The 19,759-nt window shown below is 44.4% G+C and overlaps 1 protein-coding gene across 3 annotated transcripts in view; it reads left to right on the top strand.

Moving 5' to 3' along the window:
- NRXN3 (neurexin 3) overlaps positions 1–19,759 on the top strand; it is a 1,693,692-nt gene that overhangs the window by 336,952 nt on the left and 1,336,981 nt on the right. The window contains exons 4-5 of one of the 3 annotated variants that reach the window (XM_061156511.1): positions 14,107–14,116; positions 18,710–18,735. The exons of the other annotated variants lie outside the window; for them this stretch is intronic. Coding sequence (XP_061012494.1) covers positions 14,107–14,116; positions 18,710–18,735 — 36 coding nt within the window. The remainder of the gene's footprint in view (positions 1–14,106; positions 14,117–18,709; positions 18,736–19,759) is intronic. 3 annotated transcript variants of the gene reach the window in all.

Raw genomic sequence — 19,759 nt, 5'->3', positions numbered from 1 at the left:
CCATACTGGGAAAAGAGTGCACAGGAGAGGTGGTGATGAATGGCATTTGTCATTTCTCAGACTGTCTCCAGAGTGGGCTTTGCTGTCAGGCTGTGGCCAGCTGGCTTCAGAAGGTATAGAGCCAGGAGGACTCCTGTCTCCAGCAGAACTATAGAGTGAGCCTGGTGCATCGCTGGGACTTCAAACTAGAGTCCAGCCTTGCCAGACAGGAACTGTGACCTCACTGACCACACAGTAATTCTACTTGAGGGATTTATTTTTCCTTCCATGAGCTCCTGCCAAGACTCCTGGTTAGAGTTAATGGGGCTCCCCTGCCAGCGAGTGTCTCCTAGTGATGTGTGTAAATGGTGCCAGGCAGGAAATAGCTTTCCTGTTCTTAATGGGCTTGTTAAACCTCTTATTGAGTGGGGTTTAAATGGCTTTATCATGAATAATAATAATAGTAAGTAAGCATTGTTAGTCATCGTAGAGAAAAAATGGTGATGTCAGCTCTGACTGCCCCTTCATGTTCTAACCTTGCCAGCCTGCAGGTCCTTTTGCCAACAGTGCCCAGAGACGGGTGGCCGGTGAGACCAGGACTAGTAATCAGGGTACATGGCAGAAGTTGTTTCCTGCAGCTTCCCAGTTCTGAGCCCCTATCCACTTTTGTAGAGTCATTCCTGCTCCCTGTGACTTTCAGGGTTTCCACGCTCTTACCCTATCAGATGAGATAGAACCACAAACTCCTTTCTCTTAATTTTAATTTGGGTTGAAAGCCATGGACAAAGGTTCCAAAGTTAAGTTTGGGCATCACATAGAAGAGATTTTAGAAAGGATAGTGGGTCCTGTTCTGAGCGCTAATTTACAGCTGGGACTGGAGCTATGAAGTGTATCCTAGACTTTAGTAATTTATTTACCAGGTTCACTGATCTTATCGTAACTTTTTGCAAATGTATTGGTTTTCTGTATACTGATGCTCTTGTTTGCCTTAAGGAGATTTGACATCTCCTTAAGCAAGTATGTCTGTGAAATCATGGGTTTAGTGTGTGAGCTGTTTTTTTTTTTTTTTAACCAATCCATATTGAAATGGATAAGTCGCAGTTACATTTTTAAAAGTTCATCCATGTGGCAAATGTGTCATACCCTCAGGGAAATCGTACCGCACTTCTGCAAACACTGCTGTGGAGGTGTGGGTCTCATGCTTTAGTGGAAGTCGGAAACGTAGGCATAGCTTGTTAAACTATAGGTTGCTTCTCCCCTCCCTCTGAGATTCTGATTCAGCCGGTCTGAGGTGGAGTCTGTGACCTTGTAATTCTAACAGTTTCTCCGGAGATGTCGATACTTTTGGTAGCACTGGCCTGGAGGACTGGGGTCCAGGCTTCAGCTCCCCCTCTGACCATGGGCACAATACCTGTTTCAGAGGTTTGTCTTAGTTCATCCAGGCTGTGTTACAGAGTACCATAGACTCGGTGACTTAGACAGTGAACAGCTGTTTCTCATGTGTCTGGAGTCTGGGAAGTCCCACGTCAAGGTGCTTGCAGATTAGGTATCCTCACATGCCCAAGAGAAAAATCAAATTCTCTTGTGTTTTATGAAGGCATTAGCCCCGTTCGTGAGGGCTTACTCTCATGACTTCATTACCTTCCAAGGGCCCCACCTCTTGCTTTTATCATGTTGTGCTTTGGGATTTCAAAAATGGGAATTTTGGAGGGCTACAAACATTTAGCCTGTAACCGTGTTTGTTAGCGTTAAATGTTACCTAGGATTCCTGGCACAGACTGGATGTTGTACCAGGTGGCATGGTTTTTCTTGGAGCCATTCTAACCGTTTGTAGTTTTTTTTTTAAATTTTTTTATTTTTTCAAGATTTAGAGCTTTTTATGGTTCAGTGTGAAGCTCAGCTAGGAAATACAGGGAATTCTGTCAGGTTAATTCTGGTTCTAGGTTCTAGTACTAAATTGAAGTCCATTACGCAACTCTGGGTGGCCAGGCAGTCCTCCAGCAGCGCCTGGCCAGTCTTCCGTCTTCCAGAGCCCTGGCAGAGAGAGTTGGTGTGGGGCGGGGTGGGGGGGTGTCTTCATTCCTGTGTGTGTGGTCAAGAGCTGTGTTGATGGAACAGAGTTGCATGAGCGTGCATCCTTGTCATGCCTACCACATCTGGAGACAGAGGTTGGCGAAGAGGAGCTTACGATTTGACAAATGTGTGCACTTGTGATTTTTTGAGGCTGCCTCGTAGTTGAGCTCCCTTTCTGCACTCGAGCAGTTTGCTGAAAGGCAGATGGGCCTCTCATTCTGCTCCTGAAGCCCCCAAAGGCTACTTCCACTTTCCCCGGCCTCAAGAGAACCCTGTGAGCTAGGCTCAGTGGAGGGAGAACCCATTCTGGTGACGCCTAGGCATCACCATCGGGGGCCCGGTGGTAACTGGGCCCCCATCAGGCTGTTCCTAGGACATCAGCCTTGCTGCTGTAGCAGCCTCCTGGCACCTCTGCCCATCTTCCAAGTATAGTTCCTTCATCAAGTCCGTTTCCACTTCACCTAGTAAAGGACGCTGAGCCAGTGATGGTTTTTAGAGTAGTCAAGTGGCATGTCACAAGTCATTTTAAAAATAACTGACCACCATCTGCAGCATGGATTGGAGGACCCGTGACCAGGCGAGGAGACAAATGAGGAGGCAGTTGCCTGAGAAAGTGAGGATGGAGATGAGAGGAGAGAGAGAAAGAAACGTTTAAGAGGCAAATTTGACCAAATCTGATGATTGGAGGCCTGATTTTATCTTTGAACTCGAAGGATAAAAATGAATTTTTGGTTTTGTGTGCAGCACTAGTTGCCTTTTGGGGATAAGTAGTCATTTTGTTGTCAAGATAGATACCCCCAAGTGAGTGAGAAAATGAGATAAAAGGTTATTGAACAGGGTTATGTTTGGAATACCGCTTAGCTGTGGTCATCTCCACTTCAAATCTTTTCAGTTCAGCAAACATCGAGCATTTACTGGATGTTAGACATTGACAGTTATTTACCAAATACCGTTTCTTTTGATTTTGGTGTTGATAAGGGGTGGGTGTATAGAAGAAAAGTCACATGATCTTACACAAACAGACACAATGGTACAACACGGACAGCATGTACGTGTTGGTCTTGACGTTTCTCTGAGGGCCCAGGTGAACCCTGAGTGGACTCTGTACTAGAACAGGGTACAGACTGCTCTTGGGGTCTGTGTAAAGCTTGGCGGGTCCTTGGTGCTTTTACAAACCTCTCTCTTCTTGCCTCTCACTGAGAAGTCATCTCCCCGAGTTACCGCCCCTCTGTGTATTGAAGGGTTCATGGTCAGCCGGTCCTCGGCCGAATGGATGCATGCACGGCCAGAGCTGTGCACTCCCTCCTCGCCATGTGTGTGCATTGGGAAGCTGCCGCCGCTGTCTTCTCCGCTCTCTGGAAGAGCTGATGGGTAGCTCCGGAGGCCGGCTCTTGATGTACCCAGCTCCTGCCTGCCTCTCTGGGGCTTTTCGCTCAAGTGTCAGTTCTGGCGTGTAAAACATGAACCAAGCTGGGTGGAGAGAGGAATTGCGGTTCACATTTGGTGTTTCTCCGGACACGATGCTAGGCTGCCTGACTGCGCTGCTTGCCTGTCACTTCTCTCGTTCTATCTTCTCGGTTCCAGGCTCGGTTCCAGGTTCCTCCCTCTCCCCGTCTCTTGCACTTGCTGTTTTGTGTGTCCAAGTGACACTCGTCTGACAGCTACCTGGCTTCTCATGGCCACCGGGGAGCCTTGTCTAGAGAGGCTGCTCCCCTTTAATGTGTCGACATGCCCAGGCCCGGGCTGGCTACACCGGGACGTCTCTGATGTGTTCAGTTCCTAGTGCCCCAGTGGGCTGTCCTCGGCATCTAGATCTGAAACCAAACCTCCCCTTGGATCAGACCAGTCCAGGAGCTTCACATGGTTATTTCAGATCATGGAGACTTTTAATCTCCCTGAAGGGCCTGTTTGCTCTTTAGCTGATATTAATTTCTGCCTCTACGTGTAATGATGTAATATATCAGGACTTGGTAGCATCCATACCCATATATCCTGAGATAGAGGATACATAAGCCTTTCCCTATGGCCACGATTCCACTGTTGGTGGTGGAAGGAAGCCGAGAGTGGTGATGATCTGACTTTTGAGTTTCAAAATCACATTTTAAAATTGAAACTTCTCTGGCGGTTCAGTGGTTAAGATTTCACCTTCCAATGCAGGAGGTGGGTGCAAGCTTGATCCCTGGTTGGGAAATGAAGATCCCACGTGCCTCGTGGCCAAAAAATCAAGACATAAAACAGAGGCAATATTGTAACAGATTCAATAAAGACTTTAAAAATGGCCCACATCAAAATAAATCTTTAAAAAAAAATTAATCGTGATGACCAACATGGTATTGTCAAACTAAGGATCATTTTTTTAAAAAAGTTTTATCAGCTATTATTGCCACTGCATCATAAAAGAAAGGGAGATTTTAGCTCTAAAATGTAGGAAAGACAGTTTCTAGTATAAAGGGAGGTTCTTTATAATAAACAACTATAGAAATCTGAGCGCCAAAGACTTTGGTGTTGGAGAAGACTCTTGAGAGTCCCTTGGTGTTGGAGAAGACTCTTGAGAGTCCCTTGGACTGCAAGGAGATCCAACCAGTCCATCCAAAAGGAAATCAGTCCTGAATATTCATTGGACGGACTGATGTTAAAGCTGAAGCTCCAATACTTTGGCCACCTGATGCAGAACTGACTCATTTGAAAAGACCCTGATGCTGGGAAAGATCCAAGGTGGGAGGAGAAGGGGACGGCAGAGGATGAGATGGTTGGATGGCATCAGTGACTCAATGGACTTGAGTTTGAGTAAACTCCAGGAGTTGGTGATGGACAGGGAGGCCTGGCGTGCTGCAGTCCATGGGGTCACAAAGAGTTGGACACAACTGAGTGACTGAACTGAACTGATAGATTCATTTTTTAAAAGTCTGATCTCTCTTTGAGAGGAAGAATACTCTTTCTTGAAATAGTAGAAATGATGCAATGTGGCTTCCTAGACCTAGGGAAGGGACAGCAGGGAGGCTGCTTTTTCTGTGTGTCTTCACTAACTTCTGGCACTGTGCTAGGCATCTCGTGTCTCAGCCTGTTGCTTCTCCCTTCCTGTTTGCTTCTCAGTTCCTTCAGCCTTAGGGGCTTAGTAACTGTTACGGTTTATTCATTGAATTCATTGAACCCTTACACACACAGATATACACACATTGTCTTTGTTTCTTAAATATACAAAATATTAAAACTTTTTATTTTGATTTCCTTACTGGTAAAAAATCATGAGTTCTCTTTTTGTGTGATTTCTGTGGTTATAATCAATGTAACCATCTATAAAGTGTCACTTACCAAATAATAATGACATGCTTTTATCAGTTAATATTACTAGCCACATGCCATTTGCACAGGAAAATGCTAGGAAAGAAGTTTGGCAGATATATAGTAAGTTCATTTTGCGGCATAGCAAGTTTGAAGTTACAGCCGCAATTGCAGATGACATCACATTCAGAGTTTTTCTTTCTTCAACTGTAGTTTATGTATCTTCCATCAAAGCCTATGCTGTTCCTCCTTTGTTCCTCCCTAGTGATGTGTGATGTGATGAACACAGTGTGAGTTATGAATAAATGCTTGTTGATTATTATTTTTAGGAACTATGCAGATGGAGGCTGGTGAAAATTTCCAGGAAACGTGGCGGCTGAGAATTAGTGACCAATGAATGATTATGGGATAGTGATACAATAGACATGGCCGGGCAGGGGAGTGCAGTTGAGGGTTTTCAAGAGTAAATATGAAACCGGAGATGAAAAATGAATGCTTGAATGATGCAGCTCTTTGAAAAGTCTGTTTTGTAATGGGTCATTCTGTAGGTCACTAAGAACTTGGGATTCAGAAAATCATATGGTTTAAATGGGATACACTATTTGGCTAGAATACTTTACCTTTGAGGATTCTGAGAAGTCCATTTATGCGAAGTGATTCTTTCATTCAGCATTCACTGAACACAGCTCAGTTGGTAAAGGATCCACCTGTGATGCAGGAGACTCTGGGTCGATTCCTGGGTTGGGAAGATCCCCTGGAGAAGGGAAAGGCTGCCCATTCCAGTATTCTGGCCTGGACAATTCCATGGACTATACAGTCCATGGGGTCTCAAAGAGTCAGACAAGGTTGAGTGACTTTCACTATTACACGAACGATTATTCTAGGTGTTGGTAATATAGAAGTAGATAAAAGAAAAAGACAAGATGGTTGGCTGGCATCACCAACTCAATGGACATGAGTTTGAACAAGCTCTGGGAGATCGTGAAGGACGGGGAAGCCTGATATGCTGCAGCCGTGTGGTTGCAAAGAGTCAGACATGACTACGCGACTGACTAAGAACAAAACAAAAATTCCTACCCTTAATAGGGAGTGATAGGCAGTCAACAAGTAGGTAAATATACCATATTCTGGATGATGATGAGTGTTCTGAAGAAAAGTGAAACAGAAAATAGAGATAGGGCAATCCAGGTGGTGGTGATGATTTAAAAGTTAAGTAGGATAAAGAAGAGGACAAGGGTAGACGGGCAGCCCTGATGTAGTGTTGTTTTCCAGGGACCACAAAGAAAGATGTTCAGGCAGCCGGTGGCCTCAGATTCTCTGAGTGCATATCTGACTTTGCATCCCAATTAACAGTGACAGCTTACTGCTTTAAAATAGGAAATAAAGTGGAAGGAAAGCAAATGCTTGATAGTTGACCTGACATTCACTGTTGCAAGATTGGGAACGTACAATAAATGTCACTGACGGAGCAATATTCATGAAGTAAAAATGTCAGTTTTCAATTTGGTATGAGGATGGTTTGACATGTATTAGTCGCGCACAGAATATTATCATAATTAATGCATTAATAATGCAGCTGTCCTTTTCCTCCCCATCCCAGATTTGAAAAGGAGGAAATGGAGAGTAAGGCAAAAGAGCAGCTCTCACTCTGCTCAGACCTTCCCTCTTGCATTTGTCTCTTCCGGTGCTCTCCTGTCTCTGTGGCCTTGACACCTGACTGGTATCGGTCCAGGTTTATCATCTCCATTCATCACTCACATTTCCAGAAACAATACCAGTGGCCTTGTCTGCTGAGGTCTTGCTTCTTAATTTTCAGCCATACTTTTGAAAGTATTTCGAAAGATACACATGTTTACTCTAGGCATATCGGCTAAATCAGAAATCCAAAAATCTCCCATAAGCACACCACCCAGACAAAATGCTAATATTTTGATGTTTATGCTTCTGTCTTTTTTTTTAATAATCATATATATTTACAGATACAAGATCATTCTATACAGCTTGATGACTGACTTAGTGCAGAGTAAATACTCTTTTTCATCTTAGGAACTGCTTTTCTGCAACTGTGGACTGGGTGGTATTTCATTACACAGACATAGCAAGATATGATTAACTAGCCCATTTAATTGTCATGTAAATAGTTTCTATATTTTTGATAGTATAAACAGTGTTGTGATGAGCATATATGTAGCCAGGCCTTTGAGTATGTGTGTTTATTTTTGACAAATTTTTAGATGTGGAGTTGATGGAAGTATTAGTTATCTGTTGCTAGAGTGATGCTGCAAAGCAGGGCTTCTGTGGCATAAACAATGAGCACTGTTCACAAGATTGGCATCAACTAGGGGTCCACTAGCTGGCCCTGCTGATCTTGGCTGGGTGGCTCTCTTAGCTGGGTGTCGTTGGCTGGCTGTTGGCTGATCGAGGCTGTCTGGGACCCAGTGACCGGGGGAACTTGACTCTATTCCATTGCTTCCCATTCTCTGGCAGGCTGGCCCGAGTGTGTTCTTATGTCACTGGCAGAGACATAGCAAGCTTGTTCTTCCACATGCTTTTCAAGTTTCTGCTTAGATCACATTTATGAACATCACAAAGTAAGTTATGTGACTGACCTAGCATCAAGGGGCAAAACAGTTGAAGGGGACTGCAGAATTATACAGCCAAGGCATGCATTCAGGAAGGGGTGAAAAATAGGGGCCAAATTTGCAATTTCCCCTATGGGGTCACAAGGCACCCTTATTTTTAAAGTTTGTGATAGATATTTCCAAATTGCTCTCCAGAAAGCCTGAACCAGCTCCACTAACTGTACGGGACTTCATGGTTTCCAGTTCTCTTGACTCTTGCTGACTCTGGGGGTGGTTTATGACTCTCTATCTTGGCTATTTTGATTGACCTCCCTCCCTGTCCTGTGTGCTTTTCTCTTTGGGCTGATTCTTTCCCTGCAGAATGACTCCAGAGCTGCCCCAGTCTCTGGTCCACACATCCCTTTCATCCAGTCTCCCGCCCACTTTACCTTGCACGTGTGCTGACCATGTCTTACCTCTCTGGAATGTTCAGTGATCCATAAGAGCTCTTTTCCAGCCGTGCTGAGTCAGCAGGCATTTACTGCATGACTCTGCCACCTACACCAGCATCAGGGTAATTGTTCTCTCTATTCCCAGAATCTCCAATTCTGGGGGGCCAGAAAAAAAGCTAAGAATTCAGTCTTGTTTTTTTTTTTATTTTTATACACAATATTGTTCCAAGAAGATAGCTATTTATATGGGTATGTGTGCAGATGAAGACATGGATGCAGATAAAAACTTGCCTGGAGAAAAGGCTGTTAATATTTTAGTATATTTGCGTGTAGAGGAATTACAGGCGAATTAAAAAAAAAATTAACATGTGTACAGCAACTGAAAGTCATAGGAGTTAAATGACTTGCCTCCTATCCTACAGGTAAATAATAGCAAACTGTGAGTGTAGCCCAGTTCTGCCTTTTCCTGGTTTAATGCTCCCTTGAGATGACACCACAACACGAACTCTGGGCCCCAGCTGTCTTTTGTTTGATTGTTTCCAAGCAGCGTTGGTGGTTTGGTTTGGTTTTGTTTGGTTTTGCAAGAGTGCTTTGCTTTCTGTGGGTTCTTAGGGAAATTAAGAATATTTTTAAGTGATTGAGTCATCTAAACCAGCTATGTGAATGTCGTGTGCATATACATGTGTCTGGGTGCATAAATTATCCTGGCTTCAAAATTTGACAGGCGATATCAGGTAAATAGTGGATTTTATCTGTTAAATCACATTAAGTTTCCCAAGCAGATGTATCTTGAATTCTGAACACATAATTTATCAGAGGTATGCAGCTATATTAATTATTTAGTATATACAAAAGGTAAGCTCTGCAGATTTGGAGTAGAATCAGATAAGCTTTTAAGGGCCATCTCAATTGGTTAGATTGATTAAATTTCTTGCTGTGAACCAACTGAGGTGGGGTGACTTGTGATACAGGGTTTTTCTTTTTTTTTTTCCTAGAGCGATTCTGAAAACCTGGAGGTTGGTTAGGAGACCAGGGCATGTGCTTCTGTCCAGGGAAATGGTGGGTTAGTCTGCTTGGAAATGAATCTTTGATTTGTTTTCTGCTTGCCCTTTGCCTTATTTCCCTTTTATCCAAGCTCTAAGATATCCAAAAAGAAAAAGAAAGCTTTATTTCTCTGGAGAGTAAGGATTGGTTCCAGTATTACTGTAGTGATGAAGAGAGAAACATACTTTGAAGAGCTCTTGACCTGGAGAGTACCCAGGAGATGCTGGTATTTTGAATGTATTGTCTAAGTCAAAGCTAGATGTTAAATTGAGGTATTTGGGGCCTGGAAACATGTTACTGTTGCTGAATTAACGCCTTTTACACACTTAGTGCTTTCTGTAAGGCTTCTTAGATCACAGAGGGTGCACATACTCAGAAATGGACACCAACCAGTGGGGACGAAGAGATTGTGATCTGAGGCTGCTTCACCAAGCAACAGGAGGAAGAATCCAAGCCTCTAAAAATAAGCATCTCTAGGTTCTCTTTCCTAGTGCTTCCTGGTCTTTGGTTTTCTTTGTGTCAGTTGACTTGCAGAGAAAGACTGCCCTGGAAGCTGAGTTTTTGCAAGCCTGTTACAGGATTCAGATGCAAACTTCAGCCAGTCAGTGAGGGTCTAGGTATCCTGTGCCTAGATGGGCTCCAGCGACCCGTGCTTCTCTGTACTAGGATTCAAGCATCATACTGTTGTCACTGTTAGCCCCCCAATCCCACATGTACCCCCCACACATGCACCTGGGCTCCAGCTACTAATGTGCCTTACTCAAGAGTATCTTGGAGGTACCCTCACATAGTTGTTGGCTGCTTCTGGATGGAAAATGCTCATTTAGAGCCAAACAAGCATGCTACTAGAACTGAATAGATTTTGATAAAACTGGTCCAGTTAATATGTCCCTTAGGGTGAAGTACATCTCCACTTCTCTTGCTAAGAAAGTCAGTAGCTTCGTTTCCAGCCTGGATTCAAACTTAGATTTAACTGTTAGAAAGTGTTTAAGACCACAGTGAGATCCACATGCGTGCTCATCAGTGTGTGATTAAGACATGCGTGGGGAGGGATGGAGTAAAACAGGAAGTGATGGGGCCAAGGGCAAGGGAATAAGCTGGGGCACAGGCCAGTGAGAGGACCGAACCAGCCGTGGGCACCGCGTCCCCCTGCTCAAGGTCAGCACGGTGGCCCAGTGTCTGTGTTCCGTTATCTCAATCCTCTAGAAGATCCTGCTAATGAGGCCAAGGGAGGTGCAAGAAAGCGCACCTAAATTGTTTTGCTCAAGTCTTGCTTGCACTATAACTTGTAGCTCTGGCTGAGAAATCACTAGCATGGGGCATGAGAAGGAATTTGAATGGTAACAGTGGGCATTTGCCAACAAGTTCTTCCGAGTCAAACCCCAGCTTCTTATTTCACCTCTGTATGCCTGTTTATTCTTAGGAAAAACTATGGTAATATTAGAATAATAGTTTCAATCTCATAGGCCCTTAACTTCTGCTCTACATGTTTATAAAAATACTCTTCTATCTTTTAATATTCTTTAATACTTTTCTTGCTTGAGCATTTGATTTCTTCTTTGGGGACAGGGACCTTTTTTTAAAAAAAAAAAACATTTCTTCCTCTGCTCCCTGGTGTTGTATTGATTTCATTGTGCACACTTGGGCTCTGGGATGGTATAGCTGGCTAGCCCTGTACCCCCACATGATGGCTTACTGGGAGCCTGGTTACTCCAGAGCAGGAGGAGCTGAAGAGAAAGAGCAGGAATCACCTTGACACGTGTGCACACCTGTTGCAGTTTATACTTTGCTCACACCTGAGCTCAGCCCATCCTAGGACCAACCCTGGTAGGGCTCCAAAGGGCTCAGCATTCGCATCTCTTCATGAAGGTCCTTTTGTATTTTTCTTTGATCCAGTATCTGTCCTCCATCAAGTGCTTATTAATTGCCACAGCATCCTGCTGAATGTTCTTAGGTCTGTTTTCTGTAAGGCTGGAGTAAAAGAAACAGGTGGCTCCCTGGCAGCGAGGCATAGTTCAGGGTGTTTGGGGATGACCCCGTGGCTGCTCCCATCTGCAGGGCTTGAGTGAGACACTTCAAGATTTCAGGATCTCCCGGATTTTGGAGATCTGGAGTTTAGGGAGCTTGGGAGGTGTTGAGCAGCTGCTGGTCAGCCTGCACTGCATTTGAAAAGCACACCTGTAGTTTTATGGTGTGCCCACCCCCCCCATCGCAGCCCCCTTCTTATGACAACTTTGATGAGTGAGAAGCACCTATGCTGATTCTTTATCACCAAGCAGTATCTCTTTTTAGATGCTTATTATCTGGAGAATAATACATAGGCATGTTATCATATTAATAGATGATCTAGGAAGTGCTATATAAATATTTGTTGAATAAATTTTTAAAAGTAAATGCAATGCAAAGAAAGTCTCATATAACACAGATACTCAGTTCTCTTCTGTGGAGGTAACAACCATCATCAATGTCATGTAGTTCCTTCTAGAAATTTTCCAGGTATACACAGACATGTCTGCATGTATGCATACCACCCCACTTTGCCTTCACATGTATAGGCTGTGAAATGTGTAAATCCCACTGTTTACCCTCCTGCAGGGAACCCTGTGGTTCTGAATGGGGCCTCCGGGATACAAGCAGCCATACAGGGAAGCTACTTTCCCTTCCTGTTGTCTCTGGGGCCCACCCAGGGTCACCAGGGAGACCAGAGCTAAGGAGTTCAGTTCTGTTATCGATCCAGAGCTCTGGTGTTCTCAGAAAGATGACAAGCTAGAATATGGAGTTAAGATTTACTCCTCCTGAAGCTCACCAAAACTTTACTAGTGTTGTGGGATGGAGGAGGGAAAGCTATAATTATTTTCTTCTTTTTACATTTCCTTTTAGTAATGATCACATGTTAATCATGAAACATTATTTATAATGAAAAATCCCAATACCCTTAAGTATTCCAATTCCCCCTGAAGTGGAATCTTAAACTCTCAATTTATTAAATGTACTAGTAAAGTTTTTATTGGTTACAAGCAGGTAACCTCTTTTACAAACAGGCAATCTCTTTCTAATCTCTTTCTTTCAACAGCTACTGTTGTCTTGGTATAATAGAAGTGGTTCTTAATGAGCTCAGCTTACAGACACTAGGAATGAAATAGAGTTGGTTCTGAGTATATCTGTAGTGAATGAACACAGTGCTTTGAAAACTCTCCTGGACCAAGATGCTGGTGGTGAATGATGGCATCTCCCAGGGCGCTTTCAAGGTTGCCCCTGACTGCTGTTCTTCTTCTTGCCTCGCTTGATGAGAGTCAGCGCTATAGGGCAGTGGTTCCCACACTGTGGGCTTTGGACTCCTCTGGGGCTGGGAGATTGCAACATGTGGACCATGGACCCTTCCAAACATAGCACACTATTTGCCTCAAATAATACAGTTGCCAGTTTTTTTTTTTTTTTAATTGGGGTATAGTTGCTTTACAAGATTGTATTAGCGTCTGCTGTACAGTGAAGTGAATCAGCTATATGTATACATATATGCAGTTATCATCGATTGACAATTTCTCATGTGCCAGGCGCTGTTCTGGAAACTTTCATATATATTTACCTAGGCAATTCAGTGACCCAGTTGAAGCCAGTAACATTTCCATCTCCTTATTGAGGAAACAGATCCAGAAGGGTGAGGTGAGCTGTCTCGGGTCTCTCTACTATTATTAATAAAGTCGTGGTTCAAATCCATGCCATCTGGCTCCAGAACCCTCTCCTAGTCACTGAACCACAATCCTTCTCAGAGAAGCAGATGATGTTTCATGTATGTGGGCTATCTGTATGTTGAGAATATGTAGGTCAGTGATGATTGTGGCTTGGACCATGGTATTAGTGCTGAAAGAGGTGGGAGAGGAGGTCTGATTCCAGCTGGATTTTGAAGGTAAGCCTGGTAGGATTTATTGAGAGAGGGGCAACTGCTGCTGCTGCTGCTGCTAAATCGCTTCAGTCGTGTCCAACTCTGTGCAACTCCATAGACAGCAGCCCACCAGGCTCCCCCGTCCCTGGGATTCTCCAGGCAAGAACACTGGAGTGGGTTGCCATTTCCTTCTCCAATGCATGAAAATGAAAAGTGAAAGTGAAGTTGCTTAGTCATGTCTGACTCTTAGTGACCCCATGGACTGCAGTCTCCCAGGTTCCTCCATCCATGGGATTTTCCAGGCAAGAGTACTGGAGTGGGTTGCCATTGCCTTCTCCAGAGAGAGGGGCAAAGTTGATACCAAAACCATCAAGGTATTAAATATTTGGCCTGAGCCCCTGGAGGGGTGAGTTATTACTCACTGAGATGGGAAAAGCGGGGAGAGAAACAGGTTTGCGAGGAGGGTGGAAATTAGGAATTCAACTGTGGACTTGTTGAGTTTCAGTCTGAGACTCCCGAGGGGAAAAATGAAATAGGTGGTTGGATATATAAGATAATGACTTTAGGGAGAAGTCTGGAGTTCAGAATTTGGGAGTCATTAGAATAAACTTGCTACTTGGAGGCCTGAAATTTAATGGGGACACAGACTTGACTGTGGATAATTAAGAGGTTGAAAGGCTGATCCAGAGGAAGGCTTGGGGACCTGCTGTTTAGAGGAGGAGATGGTAGACAGCAGCTGGATTATTTTTGCTTTGAGTAAATAAAGTTTTATTGGAACACAGCTCTTTGCCTTTCTTTGTGTTAAGACTACTTTTGAGCTTCAGTGGTGGAGTTGAATAGTTGTGACAAAGGCTTACAGCCCGCCAAGCCAAGAGAATTTACTGTCTTTATATAGGTAGGTTTGTGCAACCTGGATTAGAAATCAGGGAGAGGATGGAGGTCCAGCAAAGGAGACTCAGAAGAAATAGCTAGGCAGGAAGAAGGGGCCCCAGGAGCTCTGCAGCATAGACCAGGTTGGGTAAGGCTTTGGGAATGTGTGACCTGGGCAAGTTACATGTGAGGATGGCAGTCATGCAGAGTTATTGTGAAGATGAAACAGGATGATAGAGGTAAAACCCTCAGAGCTGTGCCTGACCGATAGTAAGTGCTCATATATAAGTAACTATCTTACTGCACCCATTTCCCTTTGCTTGGTCTGCGGCCCTTGGCCTCGGCTTTGTGCTAGGGTGATGAGTGTCCCCAGCCCACTGGAGTAAGCCGTGTGACCTGTGCTCGGGCCCTGAAGAAGCCGGAGGAAGTTAAGCCAGCCCCCTCCAGCCCCTGCTTTTACCTTCTGTCTTTGACAAACAGTCTTTACTGAAAGCTTGTGAGCAAACGGCAAATCCAGCTTTGTGTGTGCAATTTACCAGTGTCAACACATTCTGTGTTTCAGGATTTGATAGGCTCCCAGAGGGCTATGTCCCTGACAACACTGGTTGGCAGCTCTCGCCTAGGGAAATAAACCACATACGCCTAAAGCTGGAGAAGGGCCTAGATATCCCACCCATGCCCGGGGTCATTTTCTCCCAGGAAGAGCCTTGGATGAGAAGCTTGAAGACAGAGTGAGACCTGTTGTTGTTCAGTCGGTCAATCGTGCCCAACTCTTTGCAGCCCCATGGACTGCAGCACACCAGGCTTCTCTATCCTCCACCGTCTACTGGTTCAGTTCAGTTCAGTCGCTCAGTCATATCTGACTCTTTGTGACCCCATGAACCGCAGCACGCCAGGCCTCCCTGTCCATCACCAACTCCCAGAGTCCACCCAAACCCATGTCCATTGAGTCAGTGATGCCATCCAACCATCTCATCCTCTGTTGTCCCTTCTCCTCCTATCCTCAACCTTTTCCAGCATCAGGGTCTTTTCAAATGAGTCAGCTGTTTGCATCAGGTGGCCAAAATATTGGAGTTTTAGTTTCAACATCAGTCCTTCCAATGAACAACCAGGACTGATTTCCTTTAGGATGGACTGGTTGGATCTTCTTGCAGTCCAAGGGACTTTCAATGGTCTTCTCCAATACCACAGTTGAAAAGCATCAATTCTTTGGCGCTCAGCTTTGTTTATAGTCCAATTCTCACATCCATACATGACTACTGGAAAAACCATAGCCTTGACTAGATGGACCTTGACATAGACTTGACTAGACATGACAAAGTAATGTCTCTGCTTTTTAATAGGCTGTCTAGGTTGGTCATAACTTTCCTTCCAAGGAGTAAGTGTCTTTTAATTTCATGGCTGCAGTCACCATCTGCAGTGATTTTGGAGCCTAGAAAAATGAAGTCTGACACTGTTTCCACTGTTTCCCCATCTATTTCCCATGAAGTGATGGGACCAGATGCCATGATCTTAGTTTTCTGAATGTTGAGCTTTAAGCCAACTTTTTCACTCTCCTCTCTCACTTTCATCAAGAGGCTCTTTAGTTCTTCTTCACTTTCTGCCATAAGGGTTGTGTCATCTGCGTATCTAAGGTTATTGATATTTCTCCTGGCAATCTTGATTGCAGCTCGTGCTTCCTCCAGCCCAGCGTTTCTCATGATGTACTCTGCACATAAGTTAAATAAGCAGGGTGACAATATACAGCCTTGACATACTCCTTTTCCTATTTGGAACCAGTCTGTTGTTCCATGTCCAGTTCTAACTATTGCTTCCTGACCTGCATACAGGTTTCTCAACAGGCAGGTCAGCTGGTCTGGTATTCCCATCTCTTTAAGAATTTTCCACAGTTTATTGTGATTCACACAGTCAAAGGCTTTGGCGTAGTCAATAAAGCAGAAATAGATGTTTTTCTGGAACTCTTGCTTTTTCGATGATCCAATGGATGTTGGCAATTTGATCTCTAGTTCCTCTGCCTTTTCTAAAACCAGCTTGAACATCTGGAAATTCACAATTCACATGTTGCTGAAGCCTGGCTTGGAGAATTTTAAGCATCACTTTACTAGTGTGTGAGATGAGTGCAATTGTACTGTAGCTTGAGCATTCTTTGGCATTGTCTTAGTTTTCTCAAATTTATGTCCATTAAGTCGGTGATGCCATCCAACTGTCTTACCCTCTGCCGCCCCCTTCTCCTTTTGCCTTAAATCTTCGCCAGAACCAGGGTCTTCTTCAGTGAATTGGCTCTTCACATCAGGTGGCCAAAACATTAGAACTTCACCTCCAGCATTAGTCCTTCCAATGAATATTCACAGTTGATTTCCTTTAGGATTGATGGGTTTGAGACCCACTGGGGCTTGTCTAAAGACCCTGGCTCCAAGGCTTGGGTAAGGAAAGAGTTACCTTGCATCATGTACTGGTTTGGCATTCAGCACACCGGCTTCACCACTGGCCCCCTCTGGGTCCAGAGTCTTAGGAGCACACAGAAGTGGCTGTCCTTTTGGGAAGGTTGTGAAAAAGAATCTGGCCTTTCCCATTCACTCATTCGTATATCTGTTATAGGTCCTCTTCTTTCTATTATGGCTGTATTTCCTGGTTAGTTTCTAAAGCAGTACTTCTTCAAGTGATGCGTGGACCATCAGCATCACCTGGAAACTTGTTAGGGGCACCAGCCCAAGCCATGGAATCAGCAGTTTCTGGTGTATGACCTTGGGCGGGTTAGTTAGCCTCTCTGAAATGTGGTGCTCCCCTGTGGAATATGGGGGTGATAATGGCACAGGATTGTTGTAAAGGTTAAATGAGGTCAGCAATCCACTGCGCTCACCAAGTCCTCCAGGTGATTCTCATCATGCTAAAGTTTGAGAACCACTCCTCTAAAGATGCTGCTAGAAGATCCCCATTTTGAGACAGATGTTCTTGCCAAGAGAATTTTTCAGATTTTATCCCTTTATACACCTCAGACCATTTTTACTCTGAGCTAATCTGCCAATTATCTTTCCAAAATGAATGCTTTCTCATTTTCTTAAAATTGTTACAGGATACCAATCATGGTTTAGCTTTTCCTTAAAGACTCAGGGCATAATCACGAATGTAATTATTGCTGTGTTGGGTATCGGGCTTTTAGCATCATATGTCCATGTTTGTGTATTCTTTACCAGTTTTTTAGCTTAATTTTTTCAATTGTTTGTGGCTTTCTTCTTCATTGTCTGCATATCAACTGTTCTTACCATAAGTAAACTAGTAGGAGCCCTGTCACTTTCTAATTTTATTTTTAAATGGATTTTTTATAGGAACTGAAATAATCAAGATGGTTAATAGGGTGTGCAAAGCAAGAATAAATGAGTAAAAAATAAGAGTAAATAACCAAATGAAAATCTGAGGGGATATTTTTTCAAGTATAAGCTTTTGTACTTGAATTCTCTAGGGTAGAATTTGGATTCGTGCCTGCCTTGCTGTTTATTTCTGATACTTTCTCAATGATTGGTGTTTTGAATGATGAACATTGTTGTACAACACTTATCACCCTATACTTCTTCTGAACATTTACCCCCATGTTATACTTTCTCTTGTGTCTTTCTTCATTATTGACATATTTTCCTAATAGATGTAATTCATAACATATCATTCATTCACATCTAAATTATTGCTCTTTGGAATGAAAGGGAGTATTAAATGTGAGGTACTCCCTCTTCCTTTCTCCTTTTTTCTCGTATTTTACTTTCCTTGGGTTCCTAAGTCAGCCTGGGAGAGAGTACTCAGGGCTGACATGTGAAAAAAAATCTGCCTTCTAGGTTTGGTTCTACCACTAAGTGACTGGATGGAATAAGCCGCAAATCACTTGGCTTCTCTGGGCCTGGAGCTACAGCATTATAAATGCTGATAATAATAATAATGATAATAATCCTCTCTCCTTGGAGCAGTGTAGCAGGAATCCTAGTGCAAGTGGAAACTAACACCATATGCACCTGATCTGCATGGTGGTCAAGGTGCATCCAAGATATTTTGGCTGCATGGAGGCCTTCAGGGCATTTCTTCAGCTTCCCTTGCTCCAGTATCCAGCTGCCTTGGCCCAGAGACTTTGGGACCTTGCTCTGTTTTTTTATCCTATTTCAGAGTATACCCAATCAACAGAGATGTAAAATAAAGTCACAAAGTGGAAGCTCATACTCACTATAGAAAACGTTGGAAGGAAAGACGGCAACAATGATAGTTCCACAAAAATCCCAGATTGTGGAATGCACAGTTGTGTGTGGATGGTGGTGTTTCAGCTGTGCTCATTGCTTTGAAACCTGGTGCATTCTGAGATGTGGGACACGCCGAGGGTTCAGACAACGTGCCTGCTTGGCACCTGCAGGCTCCTGAAGGGGCTGGAGGGGGTCTTTCAATGGAGGCCTGCCAGCCAAGGTTCTCAGACAGGGGCACGCCTTCCAGTGATTAAGGCCACTCCGGACCTCAGCAGTGAATAGATCCAAGGCCCCAAGAAGCCCCCCACCTCTGAGATGCAGAGGGACACCTCATTTCCTGAATAGCTGGTTCCCTTCTATTCAGTCCATTTGTGTGTCTTCCTCTCCCAGGAGAGAATGCTGACAGCTACTGCCTCTGAAGACACCTAGGAAGGCTTCCACCCTCTGCAGGAAACTTCTGAAAGCGTGAACCCAGTCCACCTCGCTTTTCTGCCAGTCCTAGCCCTACCCTCTCTTTAAAGCCCCGTGTAAGTCTGACCTTACTAGCATCAGCAAATCCTTCAGTCTTCAAGACCCTCTCATCTCTGGCCTCTGCCACCACTTATCATGTGAGATTCTCTTTGGCACTTACCATCTGTTGCCTGGTTAGGTAAATGTATGAGGGATGTGTCTCTCGACATCTTGAGAGTGGTGCAAGGTCTTTATGCTAGTTCTGCTCTGGGTTTCCCTGTGGCTCAGACTGTAAAGAATCCACCTGCAATGCAGGAGACCCGGGTGTGATCCCTGGGATTGGAAGATTCCCCTGGAGAAGGGGAAGGCTACCCACTCCAGTATTCTTGTCTGGAGAGTTCCATGGACAGAGGAACCCACTGGGCTACAGTCCGTGGGGTCCCAAAGACAGGGACATGACGGAGCAATTACTACAACTCATACCAGTCTTCTAATTAGCAAATATACTAGTTCTGGTCTTGAGTCAGAGGCATCTGGGGCAGCAGGATGCCTACCCTGGCCAGGCTGAGGAATTGTGTCCTTGGCGCTGGGCTGGATGCTGCAGGAAATTGTTTGGGGGCAGCCAAAGACAGCTGAGTGAGAGGGAAGAATTGAGTGCCCTTAAAAGCCTGGACTTCTTGTCCAGAGGAGGAAAGATGTCAAAGGTAAGGGTACAATTAGGGTTGGAAATCAAAGGATGAGGAGTCACACAAGTGGCTCAGGACCAAGGCTGTGAAGAGTCCCCTGCCAGGGCCAGGAGGCCTTGTTAACTGATATTGCCTGGTGCTCTTTTTGATGTGGAAACAGGCCATTGCTTTTCAAGAACTGCTCCCAGGTATGTGGCCTGTGGAAGTGTCACTCTTACTTCTGGCCCCTGTCCGCAAAGACCACAGCGTCCCACTCCCC

The sequence above is a fragment of the Dama dama genome, chromosome 12 (assembly GCF_033118175.1).
Source record: "Dama dama isolate Ldn47 chromosome 12, ASM3311817v1, whole genome shotgun sequence".
Lineage (NCBI taxonomy): Eukaryota > Metazoa > Chordata > Mammalia > Artiodactyla > Cervidae > Dama > Dama dama.
The sequence above is the reverse complement of the archived record's forward strand: the minus strand, read 5'-3'. Positions and strand labels throughout refer to the sequence as shown.